Below are 20048 nucleotides of genomic sequence, written 5' to 3'. Positions count from 1 at the left end.
ATAAGATCAGTGCCACACTCACGATCAGGTCTTACCCCGTATAAGGTGGAATTTGGGAGACCGATGAACATTTGGGGAGTTCCTAAGCCATGCCCCATACATGATGTACCTTGTGTTCTGTTGGATGATTATTTGGCACAGTTAACCGACAGTTTGATCTCTATTCATCAACAGGTTCGAAAAGCTCTTCCTGACAGATTTACAGGTGAGGCCCATGAACTCCGTCCCGGCGACTATGTGATGGTCAAGGTCTTCAACAGATCGAACAGCTTGGAACCGAGGTGGTGAGGTCCGGAGCAGGTGCTTTTGGCTACAAGGACAGCAGTTCGAGTGACGAACAAAAAGAACTGGGTCCACAGCATGCATTGCAAGCGTGTGTCGCCTGCCTTGGTGGAACCTGCTGCGCTGACTGACCATCAAGAGATTCTGGAGACGGAGAAAGGTCAAGCTCTCTCACCTGACAAATCTGCGGAAGACTTCCCAGACCACACGATTCCTGGAGCATCGCGATACCACTTGAGACCGAGGAAAGAATCTGCAGTGTTGAAAAAGACTGGTTGAGCTATCGCCCTTGGTTAGCGAAACAGAGAGCCGATGTGGCAAAGGGGGGGGGATCAGCCCTGCATTAGAGTAGTGACACCCGTCTTGGCCTGTGGTGAAGAAATCAGCGGCTGCCCAAGGGATAAGAGCTCCAATGATTGTTTTCAACGAATTTCAGAAAGATCAATTATCGCTGTTGCTGAAATGAATAACAAAAGAATAATTTGTGCTGTATGGTTTGTTGTTGCTCTGGTGGTTATGGCGATAATCACCTGGTTTGTTGAGAAAGTGGCTCTTGCTCAACAACTTCTTGTTGCCACTACTCCAGCTTCAGTAGAACATAACTATTTTACACTTCCCTACCATGAGCAGAAACATCGACAATCCTACCTGAATAACACATTCATCCAGATGTTGCATCATACACACAATGCCACGAATACTACCAATTGTTGGGTGTGTGGGATGATACCTGCACACCAAAAGAAAGGAGGAACGCCTTTTATTCCTCTACCGTTTTCCCATAAGGGTTCACGTCAAGCTTGGTATGCTCTTTTGTTTGCTTTTGGAAAACCCTCAGTAGGTGGAATCATTTTTTGGTTGAATAAAGAATTCTACCAAGATGAATATGGTTATCCTCAAGCTAAAGGGACTAAATGGGAATGGGAAGAGTACCAACCGGACAATATTTCGACACCATATGTCTTCACAAATGTGAGAACTATTAAAAATAATGGACTCTTTGTGATATCTGTAACCAGAGCTAAAGCAGATTTATGTACTGACAGTGCTGGGAGAATTCCTGTAGGACGGAGTGGATGTATTTTGACATTGATTATTGAAGGAGTTAACAACAGTAGTTTTACGTCTTCACACAATTCATATTTTGTATGTGGTAATAAAGGATACTATCAATTGCCTGTTGGATGGTCCGGGGTACGTTAAATATCATTTTTGTTACCCCCTGTGTTTTAGCACCCGCATCATATCAACATGACCTAAAGTTGTACAATGATATTTCTAAGAATAGATACAAACGAACAATAAGTACAGATGAAGTCGACCAGACAGATACCACTTTACAACAATATGTCGATTTCAATTTGGGTTTGTTCTTCTTTGTGGGTGCTGCATTGAATAGCAGAAAGATCAGACGATTGACTTGTGTTGTGGAAGCTGTCACCAATCAGACAGGCATGGCACTTGGGAACATCACAGAAGAACTGCAAATTGCAAGAATTGTAGCATTCCAGAGTAGGATGGTGCTTGATGTGATTACGGCTGATCGAGGTGGTGCATGTCGCATCATCGGTAGCAGTTGCTGTGTTTTCATACCTGATCACTCACCTTCAGTTTATGATGCAATCTCTAAACTGCATACGATTGCTGCAGAAATTCACCCAGAGACTGGTACATGGACATTTTCAAACTGGATATGGACACTCTTTGCTACTTGGGGCTGGAAGCTACTGACTATTCTATGTATACTACTGGTGATACTATTTACATGCTGTACTTGTATACAATGTGGTCCTATGCTTTGCTCCATGTGCATCACTGCTTGTACACCTGCCAAAGGAAATACTACAAACATAAAAGCACAACAAATGTTAAACAAAGAAATTACTGAGATGAAGAACATCAATGTACAGGATGCATATTTAGATTTCCCTTAGATAAACGAATGTCTTCAGCTAATGCTGAAAGGATCGTCTGTTGTAATTTAGCAGCGATTAGGTTAAGCATTAGCAGAAGACATCCTGTATTTAGAGACTATCTTGTCCGTTTTGCGGAATACATTTAATATTTCTGTCAGCCATTTTGTCTGCCATGTGCTCACCATGTGCTCTGTCCTACCTCCCTGTTAGCTGCTCTTGAAATCTGCCTAGAGACGAGATATATTTAGCCTCTTCTGCTTTACAGATGCTCAGTTGAGCTTACAGCTGTCCTCAACTTGTAACTGTCAGGATGTGTCCACCAGAATTAGCTAATTGTCAGCCCCTCCCACTTGTTGCTAGCACACTCTCTCTATGACCTTATATGTATTTGAAACCAGCATTCTGTACCTTGTACCGCCTTCATTTGAGCCCCTGTGTGGGTATAAAAGGACCAACTCCTTCCAGTCAGTGTGCTACTTCATACATTGCCGAAGGGTGTTGTGTGAATGTAGTTCCACCTCATGAGGTTTAATAAACTCTGTCTTTTCTATTCCAGTTTCTGTGCCAACTTCTTTCTATTGGTCTGAGGACTCTGTGCATAGAAGGGAGAAACCCTAGAACTGCTAGGCCTTGCTGAGCCTCACCACCACACAAGGACCCGCACACCGCCAAAAACAACCTCCACGAGGAACAACCTTGCCGACTGGATGAGGAACAGCCGTCTGAAGCTGAACTCGGACAAGATGGAGGTACTCACCTCAGACCCACCGCCTCAGCCTGGGATGACTCCTGGTGGCAGATCACACTGGGAACAGCACCGACACCCACCGACCATGCACGCATTCTAGGATTCATCCTCGACTGCTCCCTCTCCATGACTAAACAGGTCAACGCCGTCTCATCCTCCTGCTACAACACCCTCCGCATGCTCCGCAGGATCTACAAGTGGATCCCCATCGAAACAAGAAGAACGGTGACACAGGCCCTCGTCAGCACCAGACTGGACTATGGCAACGCACTCTACGCAGGAATACCAGCCAAACACCTACGATGACTACAACGCATCCAAAACGCCTCCGTCCGACTGATCGTCAACATCCCCCGCCGCAGCCACACCATACCACACCTGAGAGATCTACACTGGCTCCCCGTCAACAAGAGGATCACCTTCAAGCTCCTCACCCACGCACACAAAGCACTCCACAACACCGGACCAGCCTACCTGAACAGCAGACTCAGCTTCTACACCCCCACCCGCCAGCTCCGCTCCGCCAACCTCGCCATGCCGCTGTTCCCCGCATCCAACGAACAACCTCCGGTGGCAGTTCCTTCTCCTACCTCGCCGCCAAGACCTGGAAAACCCTCCCTACCCACCTACAGCAGACCCAAGACCTACTCGCCTTCAGAAGACTCCTCAAGACCTGGCTCTTCGAGCAGTAGCGGCACCCCCTCCCCTCAGCGTCTTGAGACCCTCACGGGTAAGTAGCATGCTTTACAAGTACTCTGATTGATTGATTGATTGATTGAAGGGACATGGCTTTACATGCACATGAATGAGGCATGATGGAGGTTGTGGTCCTCTGAATATTGACCAGAGGCTAGTGAAAAACAAAGTCTGGATGCTAAAAACAACAAATTCGAACTAAACCATTTATGCATCAAACTTGAAGAAAAAGTGTTCACTGACTCTTCTTTTGAAACTTTTTGATAAATATGTCTTTAAATAGCAAAGCATTTGATGTCTGTCATTTCTGTCCATGAATGAGGTGTATAAATACTTAACAGGCGAGCCACCCATGTAATTTGCATAGGAATGAGACTCGTGTAGAGTCGAAACGAGTAATGCCACTTGATCTGCTACCATTAAAAGAGTATGTGTGATTTACCGAAGGGTGCAGTATGTGTGATTTCTTCTGGAATATATATATATTTATCCAACCATATGGCTCCCTTTCCTCTCCCGATAGGCGCTGCAAATCGTGGCCGCGTTACTCCTGCGTTGGGCCCAACAGCTACCCATCACAACAACGATTCCTCCGACAGAGGAAACTTGGAGTCGCTTAAAATAATCGCAATCCACACAGAACAAAGTTCTTGTTAATTTATTCTTCAATCCATTGGGGTATTAAAGCAAAGCAATATATATATATATATATATATATATATATATATATATATATATATATATATATATATATATATATATATATATATATATATGTCGCTCAAAATCTCCTCCCCAGCCGGGAAAGAAAAGGCAGCACTCACGGGGTGTTTGTCAGTCTTCCAAAATATTTAATATAGTCCTTACAGACGCGTTTCGGGTCAAGCCCTTTCTCAATGTGTCAACACGAGTGTTGTACACGGACTCATTTTTAAAATGCAGCGTGAAAGTTTACAGAGAAAGAGAGGTAGGAGTGCTCATGAAATTTTCATGAGCGCCATATTGGAATGTGCAAATCGAACATAACCAAATGAATACAATTCATAGTTAACAATAGAAACTATAAACCATAATAACTCAACAATATTTACAATTTTTACATTTGACGCCGTGGATCGGCTGCCCCACTTTATAATTTTACACTCATAGTGAGACACTGTAATTAAGCCGTGAATCGGCAATTGTTAAAATAAACAGTACGTGTTACAATCATAAATATGCAATTATCAGTATTTTTGGCATTACAATTCCAAACACATGTCCCATATTAAAGTATTACTACAAGGGCAATTAAATGAATGGTTAAATTGAACGATAGCAAGCACTTTACCAATAAAAGAATCTTGCCGTGGATCGGCACTAGCGGTTCCCAAAATAGAAACCGCTAAAGATACCCCTCTGAGTGTCAAAATTAACACAATTCATACCCTGCAAACTACAGTAGTGGCCCTGGTGATGTACCTATAACTTCATTTTCCTAAATGGATGGCCAGTTCTTCCCCGCTATTCAGGCCCGTAGGAAATTTAGTTTGCAGATCAATGATATATCGGGACTCTAGACGTCTAAGTTTGGTAAGTCTATTTCCGCCCCTTTCATGTTCTGGCACCTGATCAATCCCAAAGTACTGCAAATCATCCCTGTTGCTCCGATGTTTAATAGCAAAGTGTTTAGCCACAGGAGATGTCATGTCTTTATTGGCTATAGCGCGCATGTGTTCTAGGATTCTTAATTCTACACTTTTTATGGTGCTACCAATGTATCTAAGTTTACAAGGACACATCAGACAATACACCACATGTGTTGTTAGGCAGGTGATGAATGATTTAATAGGTTTTCGATTTGATAAACCTGGTACCACATAGCCTAGAACCCTTTTACTGTGTGCGCACGCCTTGCACTTGCCACAGGGGAAAAAACCCTTTATATCTGCCACTGTGTTAGCTCTTGTTTTGGGGGCATCTAAGTGACTGTGCACCAAGAGGTCCCTGAGTGATTTCGTCTTTCTGAAAGTCACCAAGGGAACTCCCGGAATGTCCATCCCAATGCCCCGCCGTTTGTGGTACAAACTGGAGCGTGATATATATATATATATATATATATATATATATATATATATATATATATATATATATATATATATATATATATATATAAATTACCAGGAACCTCCAGTATGCGCCAGGGAGCTGTGTTGCAGAGAGGTGTTCTGAGGCCACAGGAATTAATTCCCCAAATTAAAAAGCGGCACAGGGCGTGTTTGCAGACATGTCACCTCAGGCCCCGTGCCCTTCCTTCACCATTGTGCAAACACGAGTTGTAAGTTGAGGAATTAATTCTCCTTCAATACTGAGGGTCCATGAGGGCCAACTAGCCCACCAGGTATCTCCAGTATGCACCAGGGAGCTGCGTTGCAGACAGGTATTCAGAGGCCACGCTCCTTTTTACACCTCTCTGCAACACAGCTCTGTGACGCTTACTGGAGGAACCTGGTGGGCTACTTGGACCCTAGGGACCCTCAGTATTCAAGGGGACTTAATCTCCCAAATTAAATTAATCAACATTTTCAAAACAATGGACATACCAATACCACTTACAACACACCTATTCAGTAATTACAAGGTCTACACACACATTCACTCATTCACCAACAGTCCTATACAGTCACTCATACATCTACTCACTCATCATATGTACTCATACACCAATACATCCTGTTACACACTCATCCATAGAGTTACTCACACACATAGTCACACATGTAAACAAAGAATCAGACATCCATTAAATTGCATATACAGTTATACAGACACCACCACACTTACTGTTACAGAAACTTACACATACTTACTCTCTTAAGCAATCACTTATAGAAACACATACTAATTTATACAGGAACTTTTCCAATCTCTCACTCTCACATATACTCCCTTATATACACCAATACTCACATATACTAATTTAAAACATATATAGATATTCATAAAGACACTATTGAGACAGTCATTCACTCACTAACACACCCATACACACACTCAGCCACCCATTCAGTCCTGCACACATGCTGTCTTCAAGACATACAAACAGTGAGTCACTCATTCGTGTATCTATGCACTACATAATACCCCCACCGAACCATACAGACACTCAGACACTGATACTCAAAAATACAACTAATAACCTATATAGACACTCATGTAGCTACTCACCAACCCATGCAGCCACTTATACACAAAGTGAGAGACTGATACAGATATTTATATATTTAAACATTACTCTCGAACCCATGTATTCACTAAGATACACTCAGTCAGTTATACAATACATTTTTTTTTAAATCATCCATTTAGACACTTATATACCCATTAATTCTTCCATCGACCTTGAGATATACATATATAAAACATATTTAATTTTCAGAAAAACACACATTCACTGGATGATGTCATCAGTGATGTCATCAGTGATGTCATTTGAGAGGTTATCAGTGATGTCATGACTGCTTTCACTGACCATGTCCTAAGTGATGTAATATGTGACGTCATCAGTATCAGCAGTGCATTGAGGGGTCGCGATTATAGTTAGCTGAACTAACTATAATGGGGGAATTTCAATGGTTTTGTATGAGTGAAATGTCCAACTAACTATAACGCCCCTGAAACCTATGTTTTTTCAGTGAAAAAAAAATATATATATATATATCCACACACACACATATATGACTGATGAGCGGTTAACCCCTCACAGACAGAAGCTAGGTGGTTATATCTTACCTGATGCTGTCAGTATACCAAAGTTATAGATGACTACATGGAAATCTAAGACACCCAAAGAGAGAACTGGGGTATGCCCTGAAACGACTGGTAATCAAAGGCAGGCTGGGGGCACTAGCAACTGCCACCAAAAACCAAAGAGCTTTAGAGTAGTCCTGACTCCTTTGTGATATTTTACTCAAAGCTGACGTGATTATGAAAGATAAAGTTCTAAAGTTTTCTTGAGCAGGAAGAGAACCCTATCTATCAAACAGGTTCATATTTTAATTAACTTAAAAATGTGGCTAAAACACTCTTGGCGTTCAGTGTACTGGCCCACTACACTTTTGAAGGTGGTCATAAAAAATATATCTGAAGTTTCTGGCAAAAAGAATATTGATTTTTCTTTGGACTCTCATTTATAAAAAAAAATCAAACTGGATTCATGCTACAAAGACTGAGCCTTTATTGATATGTTCTGGGTATATTATAAACAAACAAAAGCTAGTGTTTTAGTTGATGGAGCTCCTATTACATTTGTGATTGTGAGCCCTTAGCCACAATGGTTTGTTTGCATCAAACCATTAAGGGCATCACTTTTGGGGACACTGAACATTAAATAACTTTATTTTCATACCACATGATATTTTCATAGCAAAGATGCAACCACGTCACCACCACCACAACTCAACTACTCAATCAATCAATCAGGGGTTTATACAGCACAACTACTTACCCGTGAGGGTCTCAAGACACGGGGGCTGCTGATCCATCTGGGCAAAGGGATTCAGTCAAAGAGCCAGGTCTTGAGATCCTTCTTGAACTGAGTCAGCAACAGGGATTGCCTGAGGAGGAGAGGCATGGTGGTCCAGGTCTTGGCGGCAAAGTGGGAGAAGGATATTCCTCAGGTTTTGGTCTTGTGGATCCATGAGACAGTGGCCAGGGCCAGTTGGACAGAGCGAAGGTGACTTGTGGGTACATGGAATGTGGGGCGGTGATTCAGATATACAGGTCGTGTGTCGTGGAGAGCTTTGCAGGCATGTGTGAGGAAGTTGAAAGTGATTCTTTTATTGACTGGAAGCCAGTGGATTTCTTGAAGGTGTTTGGTGATGTGGCTGCAACAGGGGATTCAGCGAGGAGCCTTGAGGCATTCCGCAACTGATATCTGTAGGTTCTAAGAGGAACAGAGGTAGTTTGACTCACTGTGTTCCGCTGGTAAGGAAGGAGTGTTAAGCGTGAGGTGAGAGTTGGTATTGAAGGCACGCAAAAGGTCCAGTAGAATGAGGGCTGCATTTTTTCCTTGATTGAGAAGGGAGCTGATGTCATTGGTGGCAGTGAGGAGTGAAAGTTTCGGTACTGTGGTTGCTTCAGAATCCGGATTGGAAGATGTCTAGGACATGGTTCCCTTCGATGAACTCTGAGAGTTGGGCATTGATGGCCTTCTCAATGACCTTGGCTGGGAAGGGAAGCAGGGAGATGGGTCTGAAGTTCTTGAGGTCTGTCGGCTTGGCAGATGGCTTCTTCAGCAGGAAGTTGATCTCTGCGTTTTTTCAGTTGTCGGGGAAGGTGGCAGTCTCGATGGAGCAGTTGATGCTGCGCCGTAGCTCGGGGGCGATAGAGGTGGCTGCTCTATGGAAGATGTGATACGGGCAGGGGCAGAGGGGGCTCCGGAATGGAAGCTTTTAATGGTCTAGAGTATATCGTCTGTGGTGAGCGTAGTCCAGTTGAGCAGGATCTGTTGGGGTGTGGTGTGGTTGCGTGTGGTGGTGTCGGGTGTGGTGGGAGGGTCTTGGGTTTCAAAGTGGTAGTAAATCTTTCTGATCTTGTGGTGGAAGAAGGTGGCAAGTTTGTTGCAGAGGTCTGGAGATGGCGGGACATCTGTGGTCGCGCTGTTGGGCCTGGCAAACTCCTTGACAATGGTGAACAGTTCTTTGCTGATATGTGCGTTGGCGTTAATTCTGTCTTGGAGGGCTGCTTTCTTTGTGGTTTTGAGGAGGAGATGCGTGGGTTTCTGGGGGTTTTGGTGTTTCGCCCTCTCTTCTCGAGTCGTCCGCAGATTCTTCTGGACTCGTGGAGAGTGGGAGTAAAGCAGCTAGCTTTCTTGGAGTGTTGCTTGCCGGGGGCCTTCCTGATGGGTGCCAGGGTGGTGGTGCAGTTGGAGATCCATCGTTGGAGGTTGCGTGCTGAGGTGTTGGCATCAGCTGATGTCGGTGGTGTGCTAGTACTAAGTAAGGTGGTGAGATGTTCTTCCATGGCTTTTTTCCAGCTACGACGGGGGGCGGTGGTGTACAGTGGGCATGTTGAAGGCAAACTGCACGCAGTGGTGGTCGGTGGTGGTGTGGCTGTAGGAGATGTTTCCACTAGCGGAAAAGATGGAGTCTAGCATGTGTCCCTCAATGTTAGTCGTTGCGGTGATTAGCTGCTTGAGTCTGATGTTGGTGATATTCTCCAGAAGGGATGCGTTGTTCTCGTCAATGGGGTTATCCAGGTGAAAATTGAGGTCACAAGTAGGATGTAATCTGTGGATGCGAGACCCTGGGGTGCCATGAGGTTGACAACTGCATCAGTGAAGGGCGGGGGCCAGGAGGCCTGTAGATGAGGGTGCAGCAGAGGCTAGTGTTGGGTTTGGTCCGGATCAGGAAGTAGAGGTGTTCCATTGTTGTTGAGTGGGCAGGCGGAGGGTGTTCTTTTGGACGATGGTGATGCCTTCTCCGGCTCAGTCCTTGTGGGTGATGTTGTAGCCATTAGGGATGATGGTGGCCATGTTTGGGCCAGAGTTGGGGTTAGTCCAGGTTATCAGGCGTTATCCAGGAGGTGGCATCGAGGAGGTCCCAGATTCCTGTGGTGTTTTTGTGGAGGGAGCACGTGTTGAAAAGGATGAAGTTGAGCTGATCGGTTGCGCTGTTGGTCGGTTGGCTGGCGTGTGGAGGTGGGTGAGAGTGTAGCTGCAGTTTTGGCAGCAGAAGGGTCCATGGGTGTCTTTTGGTAATGCAAAAGTGGCAGGCGGCTTGGCGTCCTGTGTTGAGGGTGAGGATGGTGCTAGCTTCCTATCGGTGGAAGGACCGAGGACCAGGGCCCGTGGCACTGGGCGTGGTCCAGGCTTGGACAAGCACAAAAGGGCTTGCCTTGGGCACGCCTCTGGAATAAGGAAAAAAGCAGAAAAAAAGTCAGCAGCAGAAGACAGGCAAAAGGGCCGAAAACTGAAAAAAGCAGAAAAAAGAAGAGACCGAAGGGCAGTCCAGCAGCAGAGCAGTGCCACTCTACCACTAGACCACCAGGTATGAGGCACAGGTGAGAGCCTGTGGGTGGAGGAGGGTCTTGAACTCCTAACCAGAGAGTCATCAGCAGAAACTGGGACAGCAGCTACCAGGCAGAGCTGTGCCATGAAGGGAGCAGTCCACTAGTAAGGTCAGTGACAGCATCTTCACTGAGCAGCGGCCGCCATTAGCAGTGAGCGGGGGGATGGACAGCTGGGAGGCGGAAAACACAGGGAGCGGGAAGGATCACTGGAGGGGGTGGAGCCACTGGGGATCGCAGCGGAAAGTGTGGCCAAGCATGAGGAAAAGTGCAAATAGGGACAAGAAAAATTACTAAAAGCAGCGGAAGAAAGGCAAAAGGGCATAAAAAGCAGAAATAAGCAGAAAAAAAGAGAGACAGAAGGGCCGTCCAACACCATAGCAGTGATGCTCTACCACTAGGATGAGGCGCAGGCCGGATCCTGCAGGTGGAGGAGGTCCTCAAACTCCTGATCAGAGGGTCAGCAACAGCAAGGGGGGCAGCAGCTACCAGGTGGAGCTGTGCCGTGAAGTGAGCAATCCATTAATAAGGTCAGTACTTGTGAAGTAAATACAAGATCCTGGTTATATAATTAATAATAATAAATGAAAACGTCTGACCATTAATTATTAGAGATAAAGGACCCTTTGATGTGAATATCTTACTCAATCTTACTCACGGATATCAGACTTGAAGATGTGAAAACAATTAAATATTCCTTGGCTAGTCAGCAAAGCTGTGATTAAGTTGTCTTTTATACACAAGCTGGTTTATACATCACATACTTGTCAAGTTAGACTACAAAACGAGAATTGTAGACGACCTTCAAAAAGTGTTATTGAGTTTTGTGTTGCAGGGGAAACCCCTCTAAGTTGTTGGACAAACTTTTAAAATCTTGACGGGATAAGGTAGGTCTAAGGTTATCAAACATACCAAACTAATTTAAGGTAGCCCAGATCTTAATAATCGGGAATGGTCAAGGATGAAATGTGATACGCTTTGGATTCATTTTGACCTGGCTGTAACTCGGAGATCATTGTGGAATATAATTGGTATTTTTCATTATAAGGTATATTCCCAAACATAAACATTAAAGTTAAACCATATGCATCTTGTTGAACATATGCGATAGGGTATTGATAAAATACATGATCCATGGTGAAAAAAACTACTTATGTCGAGCTAGTGGACGAGGAGCTGAATTTCTAATCTATCAGAGTTATTCAATTTGCATCTGAAACAAGAGAAGTAGAAATACGAGTGAAAATGAAATATCATTGAAGGGAGATGTCCTCGAATTAATGGAAAACCCTACAAAAGACGTATTTCTAAACATACCCTCTCTGTTCAACACAGGGAATCCTCTTTAAATGTCTCTATGGTGCTGTACCTTACCTACAATAAACTACACAAACTGCTCCCCTAAACATAAGATAGGTGTTAAAGGGGCAATGGGAAAACAGAACCTCTCTACGTGGGTGGTTTTCACTGCTTATTAGCTTTTATGAAGTCTACAAGTAGGTCTCACAATAGAGGCTAGTCTAGCCATTATTACTTTGAGGCAGTGGTTTGAAAATTGCCTCAGTTGGTTCTTGAGTTTGTTGATCACGAGGTGCTATATTGGTAAAGAAATGCCGTAACCTGAGCAACCTCATAAATCTATATAGTTCAGCTTGTGCTTGTAACGAAGTTGTGGTTCCAGTTGGCACAAAAGACATGCCTCTACCCAGAACTGAAATTTCTTGTGAATTGAGCTGTTTTGAAGATATATTCATGACTAAGTTACTGTTTTGCCACTGTGTAGAAATTTGCTGCATTTTTCCTTTTCCTCTCCTGGTCTTTCGGACAGGGAAATCAGGCTTTGGTCTGGTAAAGCTGGTGGACGATCTAGGTCCCGGACATGTGACAAAAAAGAAACCGTTGTCCAAGTTTGTCCTGTTTCGCCTGAGGCAGTTGATGGTCCTGCTACCTGAGAGTGTGCTATCACTTGGGCTGGTGTTCTACTAGTTGTAATGTCTTTATCGGAAGCTACACTTTCCTCCGAAGATGTGGTGGTTTTCCGATGTTCAAATCTCCTCCTTGAATAAATTTCAGCCCAAGTGTAGACTTTGTTGAGCTTATAGACAATCGTGTCCCTCTTATATTTGCGGAGTTTTCCTTCCTGCAATTCTTTCTCGTATTTCTCGAGTTTTTGATTCAACACTTCTAGTTGAAGTTTCCAGGCATTTGATTCAATGCGGATCTCAAGTTCACTTTGAGGGTGAACATTTCCTCTTCTAAATCCCTGATGGTTTTGGATAACTCTTCGATAATGAGAAGTATTAAATCAGGCGAACATTTATTTAATATAGTGTACCATTTTTCCATAAATGATGAATTAAGGTTGAATTGAAATAGCAACGGTTTAATGGCTAATCGTAAGCCTCGAGGTATTCGTTTGGCTTTATGATATTGGACCAACGTTGATGCATGTAATTTTTGATTCAGTTGTCTCCTGGTGATAAATTCCAATTGGCGTAATTGCTGAGTGATGGTCCTGCCATGTGTGTCTGCAGCTTTAATCTCTTGGATGAGAGCATAAATTTCACTTGCTTCATCAGTAGTATGAACTTTCGTTGTGGCTCTGTTTTCAGTGATATTAGTTATAGAATCAAAGAACATTGTGATCTGTGGGTGCTGCTCACTATAGACAGAACTAGAAACTAAGCACAGAAGGGAAGGAGGCACACACCTATTAAAAACTGCAAACCGAGTACTCTTATTAAATGTCAGTGGTGCTACAGTGTCACGCTTGCTGTCTCTACAAGCGCCGTGAAGCAAGTGAATAGATTACAAAATGGTGTGTTTGTAAACACTGTGCCCTGTGAAATGGGCTACTCTAGAACCCTGTGGGTTAAACAAGATTCCAAATATATAAAAAACATAGAAAAATCAATATTTTGAATTCAAATATTGTATTGAGTTACATATTCTTCACCATGATTAGGCAAACACAATCATATGTGAACAAATGTTGGAAATTCTTAAATGTACATCATACCAGTTGTAACATCATAAAGTGTAGACATTACATCATGAACAACAATAAGAATCATGTACAAATATTTAAAAGAAAGCCCAATGCATTTTGGGACTGGAGCGTCCCTTCGTCAGGAGCAACCTATAAACAAAAAAATTCAAAATTACAATGATGCATTATATTGTAGGCTAGTCCTCAGAGACAACTATTTTGAGGTTGGATTCCCAGGTAAGACTCGTTTGGCACCAACGTATGGAAATGTATTGTTCAACTCCTGCAGGTGACTAGGATGAGCAATGCACAACAGTGGAAACAAAACTCTAGCCCAATGTGGCATGCATGGTGTAGGACAGAGTGGGATATGATGGCTTTGCAGAGAATATTTGCCCATTTCAATAACGAAAAGGATAACTTCCTGACCAGATGGCTGCCTGTCCTAAAGTATATGGAAATGGATAACTGGGAGGTATGAAGCTCTCACGCATTGAATGCCTTGAGGATGTTTTGGTAAAGGGCAGAGAAATGCTACGGTTTGGAAAATATATCACCTCAGGCTTAGATGTGCAAATTTCAACACAGCACTTGGGCATAATGATATTCGTGTCTTGGATTTCCAATGCTCAAGGAAGGATGGATGGAGAGGAGATTGTGCTTTTTTGGGCAGATTATATGTATTCTCGTATTATACTTGTACTAAATGGATGTGTAGTATAGAAAGTCGCGAAATAGGAGGATCCAGCCCAAAGTGATCCATTTTATTGTATAATGTGTTGCACGTGTACTGAAAACAATAAAAATTGTTTTTGCAACAAAAAAAATAAATGCCTTATGCACGTAAGCAAAACAAAGCAACTGAAAAATGGTGTTCCTTGATACAGAGGCAGAAGTATGGGAATAATTTCGTTTTACAACTACAATCCAAAAACCATATCGTTTTATCCAAAATACTTGAGACATTAAGTGGCAAGCTGCACCTTTTTGTCATCAATATTTACAAAATGTCTGGGGCGGAGTAGAACCCACCCTCAAAACATTGGCCATGCTCCCTTAGTACAACGCATATCTAGGCTACAAAATCTTGCCGGATTACTTTTATTTGCTAGCAAGGCCCCGTTACATGCACGGTCATTAGGTAGAAAATTGCACTGTTTAATTTTAATTAACTATCTAATGGGTCTGTGGCCTAAAAAATAACTTAACTATTAACACAGAGTTCAAATCTGCTTGCAGTTTTATGCACTGGACGATTGCCTAACTCCCTGAATACCTTAGACAAAAGCGCGATACACTTTCTAGAACATGATGAATTATGCTAATAAGTCAGAGGAAATAAAAATGGCTCACACTGGTTCTTTAAACTTCACTTCTACACATGAAAGAAAAACATCATAGTGTAAAACACACATACAGGGCTGCTGAGAGTAACGTGCAACAAATTACTATTGATGAGTAGATGAGAAGCATAGTGACTCACTCAAGGATCCACTACTCGTGAGTTATGGTAGGTATATTACATATACAAGTGCTTCATATGTAATACATGCACACACACATCTGCACGTCCACAAACACACACACATTATATACACTGATTTCACACTTACATGCTCGTCTTGAAAGTAAACAAAAATGGACAAAAATACTTACCAACAAATGGAAACTGAGTCGCAAATACATCAAAAAGGCCGTCGCTCTGCATTGCATATAAAATACCAAAATAAACGGCTAAGCTGCCCCATATGAAATAATGATTTATCGCTGTCCAGTAACTGGTATCCATGCCAATCTGTGAAAATAAAATAGATCAGTGTGATCATAGAGTATAGTTTAGTTAAGCTTAGTACAGTTAATCTTAGTGTTACTCTACTGTGTGAGGACAGTGTGTAGGAAAATTGTTAACTTTCTTGCAAGTGCCAGTCACATACACCTGTAAAATGTGTCCCAGCTTCTGTTGCTTTCGCTCATGAAGACTAAAGGAAGAGCTGTAATGGTGATCAACACTATGAATCAATGGTCAATGGCCATTAACAAGGAACATTAATCATCGGAGCGGCGTGTTTGTCTAGACAGTGTGGTGTCGCAGTAGCAGCTGGTGATCTTTGAAGTGGTAGGGCATAACATGTGCCAGGAAATCACCCAATTGCTTTCAAAATTTTCCTTGAGATCTCCCAATATGCTACGAAATAGCATCATCGTGCCACTGCCAATATTTTGATATGGGTAACCCCTTATACTAAGAATTAAATACAATATTCTAGTACCTGAATTTTGCCATTGATATTGCCTATATACAATGGGTGGCCAGTATGTTAAAAAAAATGACCTCCAGTATTTAGGAGCCAGCCTTTTATCATGGTTTGTTCCCCAACCTGCCGTCTCAGCACCAATATGCCCTGGCTGCCCTTTCAGAGGCCAATAATTACCTCTGGTATGCCAGCACCAGCATTTTGCAATCTGTCCTCTTATATCTACTTCCAGCACTTCAGGGTCTTTGTCTTGCCGTGGGTGCCCTCCCTTATCCAAGAACTACCTTAAATGTCCCAGTTCCAGCATTTTGCCACTATTCCCCCCCCCCATTGCCAACAATTTCCTCTGGTATTCAAGCGCCATCATTTTTCCATAAGGGCGCCAATGGCAAGAATTACATCTTATGTGCCAAGGTCTGCATTTTGCCATGGATGCACTTCCTAATGCTAAGAATTATATCCAATCTGCCAGCGGCAGCATGTTACTTTGGGTGCTGCCATAAGCCCAAAGATATAATGATTGTGAGTCTGGCAGTGGCAGACTCACAATCATAAAACAATCGCACTCTAACTCACACATTCAATTTCTCACTCCCTTTCACATTCACTCTCTTCTCCCTCAGTCACACTCTCTAACTTACTCATTCTCACTCATGCTCCCCTCCACTCACTGTCATCAAAACATACATTTACTCATACTTACTGGTTCTCACTCTCACTTGCAAACACACACAACCTTTCACATTCACTAAATCTGGGCCCTGGTGCAACTTGACCTGCTACACCATTGAAAGCTACACCCATAATGTACATGCCCTTTCACAACCTCCACTCACTCATTCCTTCTAACGCACTCGCACTCCTTCATTCACTCACTCACTAACACTCACTTTCATTAATACACTTTCCCAAACTAAGATTCTCACTTATGACAACAATAGTTTAGCAGATATACTGTGCTGCCTGAAGCATGTGCCGTAAATCTGCTAAATAAAATGGATTGTGCCTGTGCCAGGGGATCATAGTGGAACTACACCCCTCACATTTCCAATCCAGGCAACCACCTACAAGATGATGTACTTTAGTTTTTTTAAATTATATATTTGTATTGTTTTCCGAAGGAAAGGAGACAGATCCAACATCTTGGAGAGGAGGCTGAGAGTGCTAACCCGCGCACTGACAGAGTTCATGAAAACATAAACGTCGTGTTTTCATGAACAATGCTCAGTTAATTCAATAACAGCAGCAGGAAGGGGCGGTCAGTGGTGCTTCACAGGATGTAGTGCTATGCCCTGAAGGACCTAATAAGGAGCTGCTACTGTGTGATGAACATGTTGACTATTGGCAGATGTACTTTGGTATCTGTTCTTGACCACATACGACTGTAAAGTCCGTCCTGGTTTCTGTTACTCTGTCAGATGGTGAAGACTGAAAGGAAAGGGCTGGGCTATAACGCGTATTGGCTCTTCCCCTAAACTCCCTGTTTACTGACCTTCCCCCTCAGAAAACCCCCCCCCCAAAAAAAAACTAGGTCCTCTCAGCGCTGGGATGCCCAAGGGTAGCTATGCGCTCTACAAATCCTTTTCCAAATTCCAAAATTCCAAAAAATTCCAAAATTCCAAATCCAAAAATTCCAAAATTCCAAAATTCCAAAAATATTCACACTTTGATTGGTCAGCACTATTTACAGAGACAACTAAACGCTGGAGATATGCACAGTGTTTCATTTGAGTAAGTAGTTGCAGAAGGGGCCCACTACCACACATTTTTTTTGTCTGGCTTCATGGCGCATCTGTCGCCAGACCTTATGTGATCAACCTAAAAAAAGACTTTTCATGTGTACTATAGAAAGAGGGCTTTGGCACTTCCCATATGTTGGTGGAAATGAGTACAGGATTGGACAGACTCATATTGGCTTTGAAGCATTTTCAATTGCCTGATATATGGCAGCCACCTAAAACAAAACAAGTGGCATGCAAGAGGAAACTTTCCAAACAGAAACAAATTTCCTGCAGCCAAGCATCTCCCTTCCCAGCAGTGACACCCACCCCCGCATACATTGAGGAAACAGACATATCGACTCAGACAGTATCCACTTCCTTCTGAGATTAAACCGCACAGAGCCAGTACCTAGCCCTTCTCCCTTGAGAGGTCGGGGATCCAGTCCCAGGTTCCGTGTCAACCCCCTTTACCGTAGCAGCTCTCGCCACCTCTTCATCAGTATTCGCTTCCTGCAGTAGCAGATAGGCAGTGAGCGGGTCCCAGATGTCCCTCTGGCGTGACTTTATGGGCAACATTTCTGCATAGTAGCCCAGATTGTCTTGCCATGTGGTCATGGTGTATACCCAGCATTTGAATTTGGGAGCACGTCCCCTTCCCCAGCGACAAGCCACATGACGCTTTGCTAGAAGCAGTCCCATAGCTAGGAATTTTTTTGTGCGGTGTGTTTATGTCTTGGGACAATCCTAAGAGGGCCACTAGTGGGCATGGTTCTAGTTGAATTCCCAGCATGTTCGAGAGTCCCTCAAATGTTTGCGTCCAGAAGGGTGCCACCTGGGGGCAACTCCACGCCAGATGCAAGAAGTCCGCCCCCTCCCTGCCGCATCTAACGCATCTGTCATCGTCTCTGAGATGAAATCTATAGAGTCTGGCCGGGGTATGATACAATCTATGCAAAAATTTAAAGTGTATGAGGCGCAGCCTGCCGTACCAGTGATAGCTTCTGTGTGTACACAGCTACGTTCCCATTGCTCATCTGATAACGGAGCTTCAAAGTCTTTGTCCCATTCTTGACTGGCTCTTATCATGTGAGATGGCGCTGCTGCTTGCGTATGTTTGTATAGGAGAGACACAGCGTGTCGAGGAGGGTTCTGCCTGTAAGAAAGAGTGCAAGGGATCTAGCGTGACCGGCTCCTCGGGAAACGCGGGGGTGGCCGCCATCACACTCTGCCGGAGTCGAGAAATGTGTCCATTGTTGTGGGTGTGTGTGTGGCGAAGAATTGTTCCTTTGTGCGGAACTGCCCTCCTATGTACAGATCTCCCCAAGTGAAGTATTTAAGGCCTGCAAGCATCTTTCAGCAAATTCCTTCGCACATAACTTTTAGTAAAGGATTATGCATCAGAGTCATTTTAGGGGAGCAGAGCATCGGGACTCCAATTTATGGGCTATTCGCTGCCACGTTACGACAATGCAACCACAGTAGACGGGTCCTGTCCACGGTCCTTCACCGTCATGAAGAGGCAGATCATTGGAGGCGTCGGTGCCATGTAACCATCCTCAACCACCAGGTGAGGCATAAACGGTGGCGGGTGGAACCAATACACCGCAAAGTGCGCCTGTGCACAGTGGTAATAGAATTTAAAGTTCGCCACATTGTACCCCCCTTGATGATAGGGCAACATCATTGTGCGCAAGTTGAGGCACCTGCTTCACACCCCATATGAGCCTTGTGAGTTGTGTCCTAAGTGTGCTGAAGAAAAAGCTACCTGGGTGATATGGTATATTAATAAAGAGGTACAGCAGCTTAGGCAGTAGCACCATCTTGATTAACGAGATCCTTCCCGCCATAGAGAGGGGTAGGCATAGCCATTTAGTGATGGTGTCAGTAATTTTGTCCATGGCGGTGCCATAGTTCGCATCCCTATCCCTAGTGATGTATATGCCCAGGAATTTGAGTTCCTCTGTTTCCCAGACCAGTGGGTAGTCTAGTTGGTGCGGCCGGGTGTTGTCCGTTAGAGGGAAAACCGCGGACAAAAACGAATTTATTTGTATGCCCGATATAGCACCAAATTTGGTGATCTGCCTCAGGATGGAGTTCAGATTCTCCTGTGGTCTGCGAACATATAATGTCATATCATCTGCATATAGCGAAATAAGCAGTTGCCTGGCAGGGTAGATCAGCGCCTTGTCATTTTATTCAAAAGGTTTCATATAGCGCTGGCTAGACCCTGAGGTATCAGAGCGCTTTACATGAGCATCAGAACATAGTTACAGGTTACATCATTACAAAGGTTACACAGTTATTAGAGCATGGCAACATAGTTACTTGTATGGTCGAGATAAACAATTAGCAGAAATACGTAAGGGGAAAAGCAGGCAGAGGGAAAGATGCAGG

General features: G+C 43.6%; 1 protein-coding gene across 6 annotated transcripts in view; it reads right to left on the bottom strand.

Annotated features, from left to right (window-relative positions):
- ATP8B4 (ATPase phospholipid transporting 8B4 (putative)) overlaps window positions 1-20048 on the bottom strand; it is a 4589528-nt gene that overhangs the window by 1047824 nt on the left and 3521656 nt on the right. For all 6 annotated transcript variants that reach the window (XR_013609828.1, XR_013609825.1, XR_013609826.1 and 3 more), the window contains one exon: window positions 15335-15473. Coding sequence is in view for 2 of the 6 variants with exons in the window: in XM_078684774.1 (XP_078540900.1) it covers window positions 15335-15473 (139 nt within the window). In the remaining 4 variants the exon portion in view is untranslated. The remainder of the gene's footprint in view (window positions 1-15334; window positions 15474-20048) is intronic.

The sequence above is a fragment of the Lissotriton helveticus genome, chromosome 3_2 (assembly GCF_964261635.1).
Source record: "Lissotriton helveticus chromosome 3_2, aLisHel1.1, whole genome shotgun sequence".
In the NCBI taxonomy this organism is placed as follows: Eukaryota; Metazoa; Chordata; class Amphibia; order Caudata; family Salamandridae; genus Lissotriton; species Lissotriton helveticus.
Note: the sequence above shows the minus strand (reverse complement) of the source record. Positions and strands in the feature narration are given on the sequence as shown.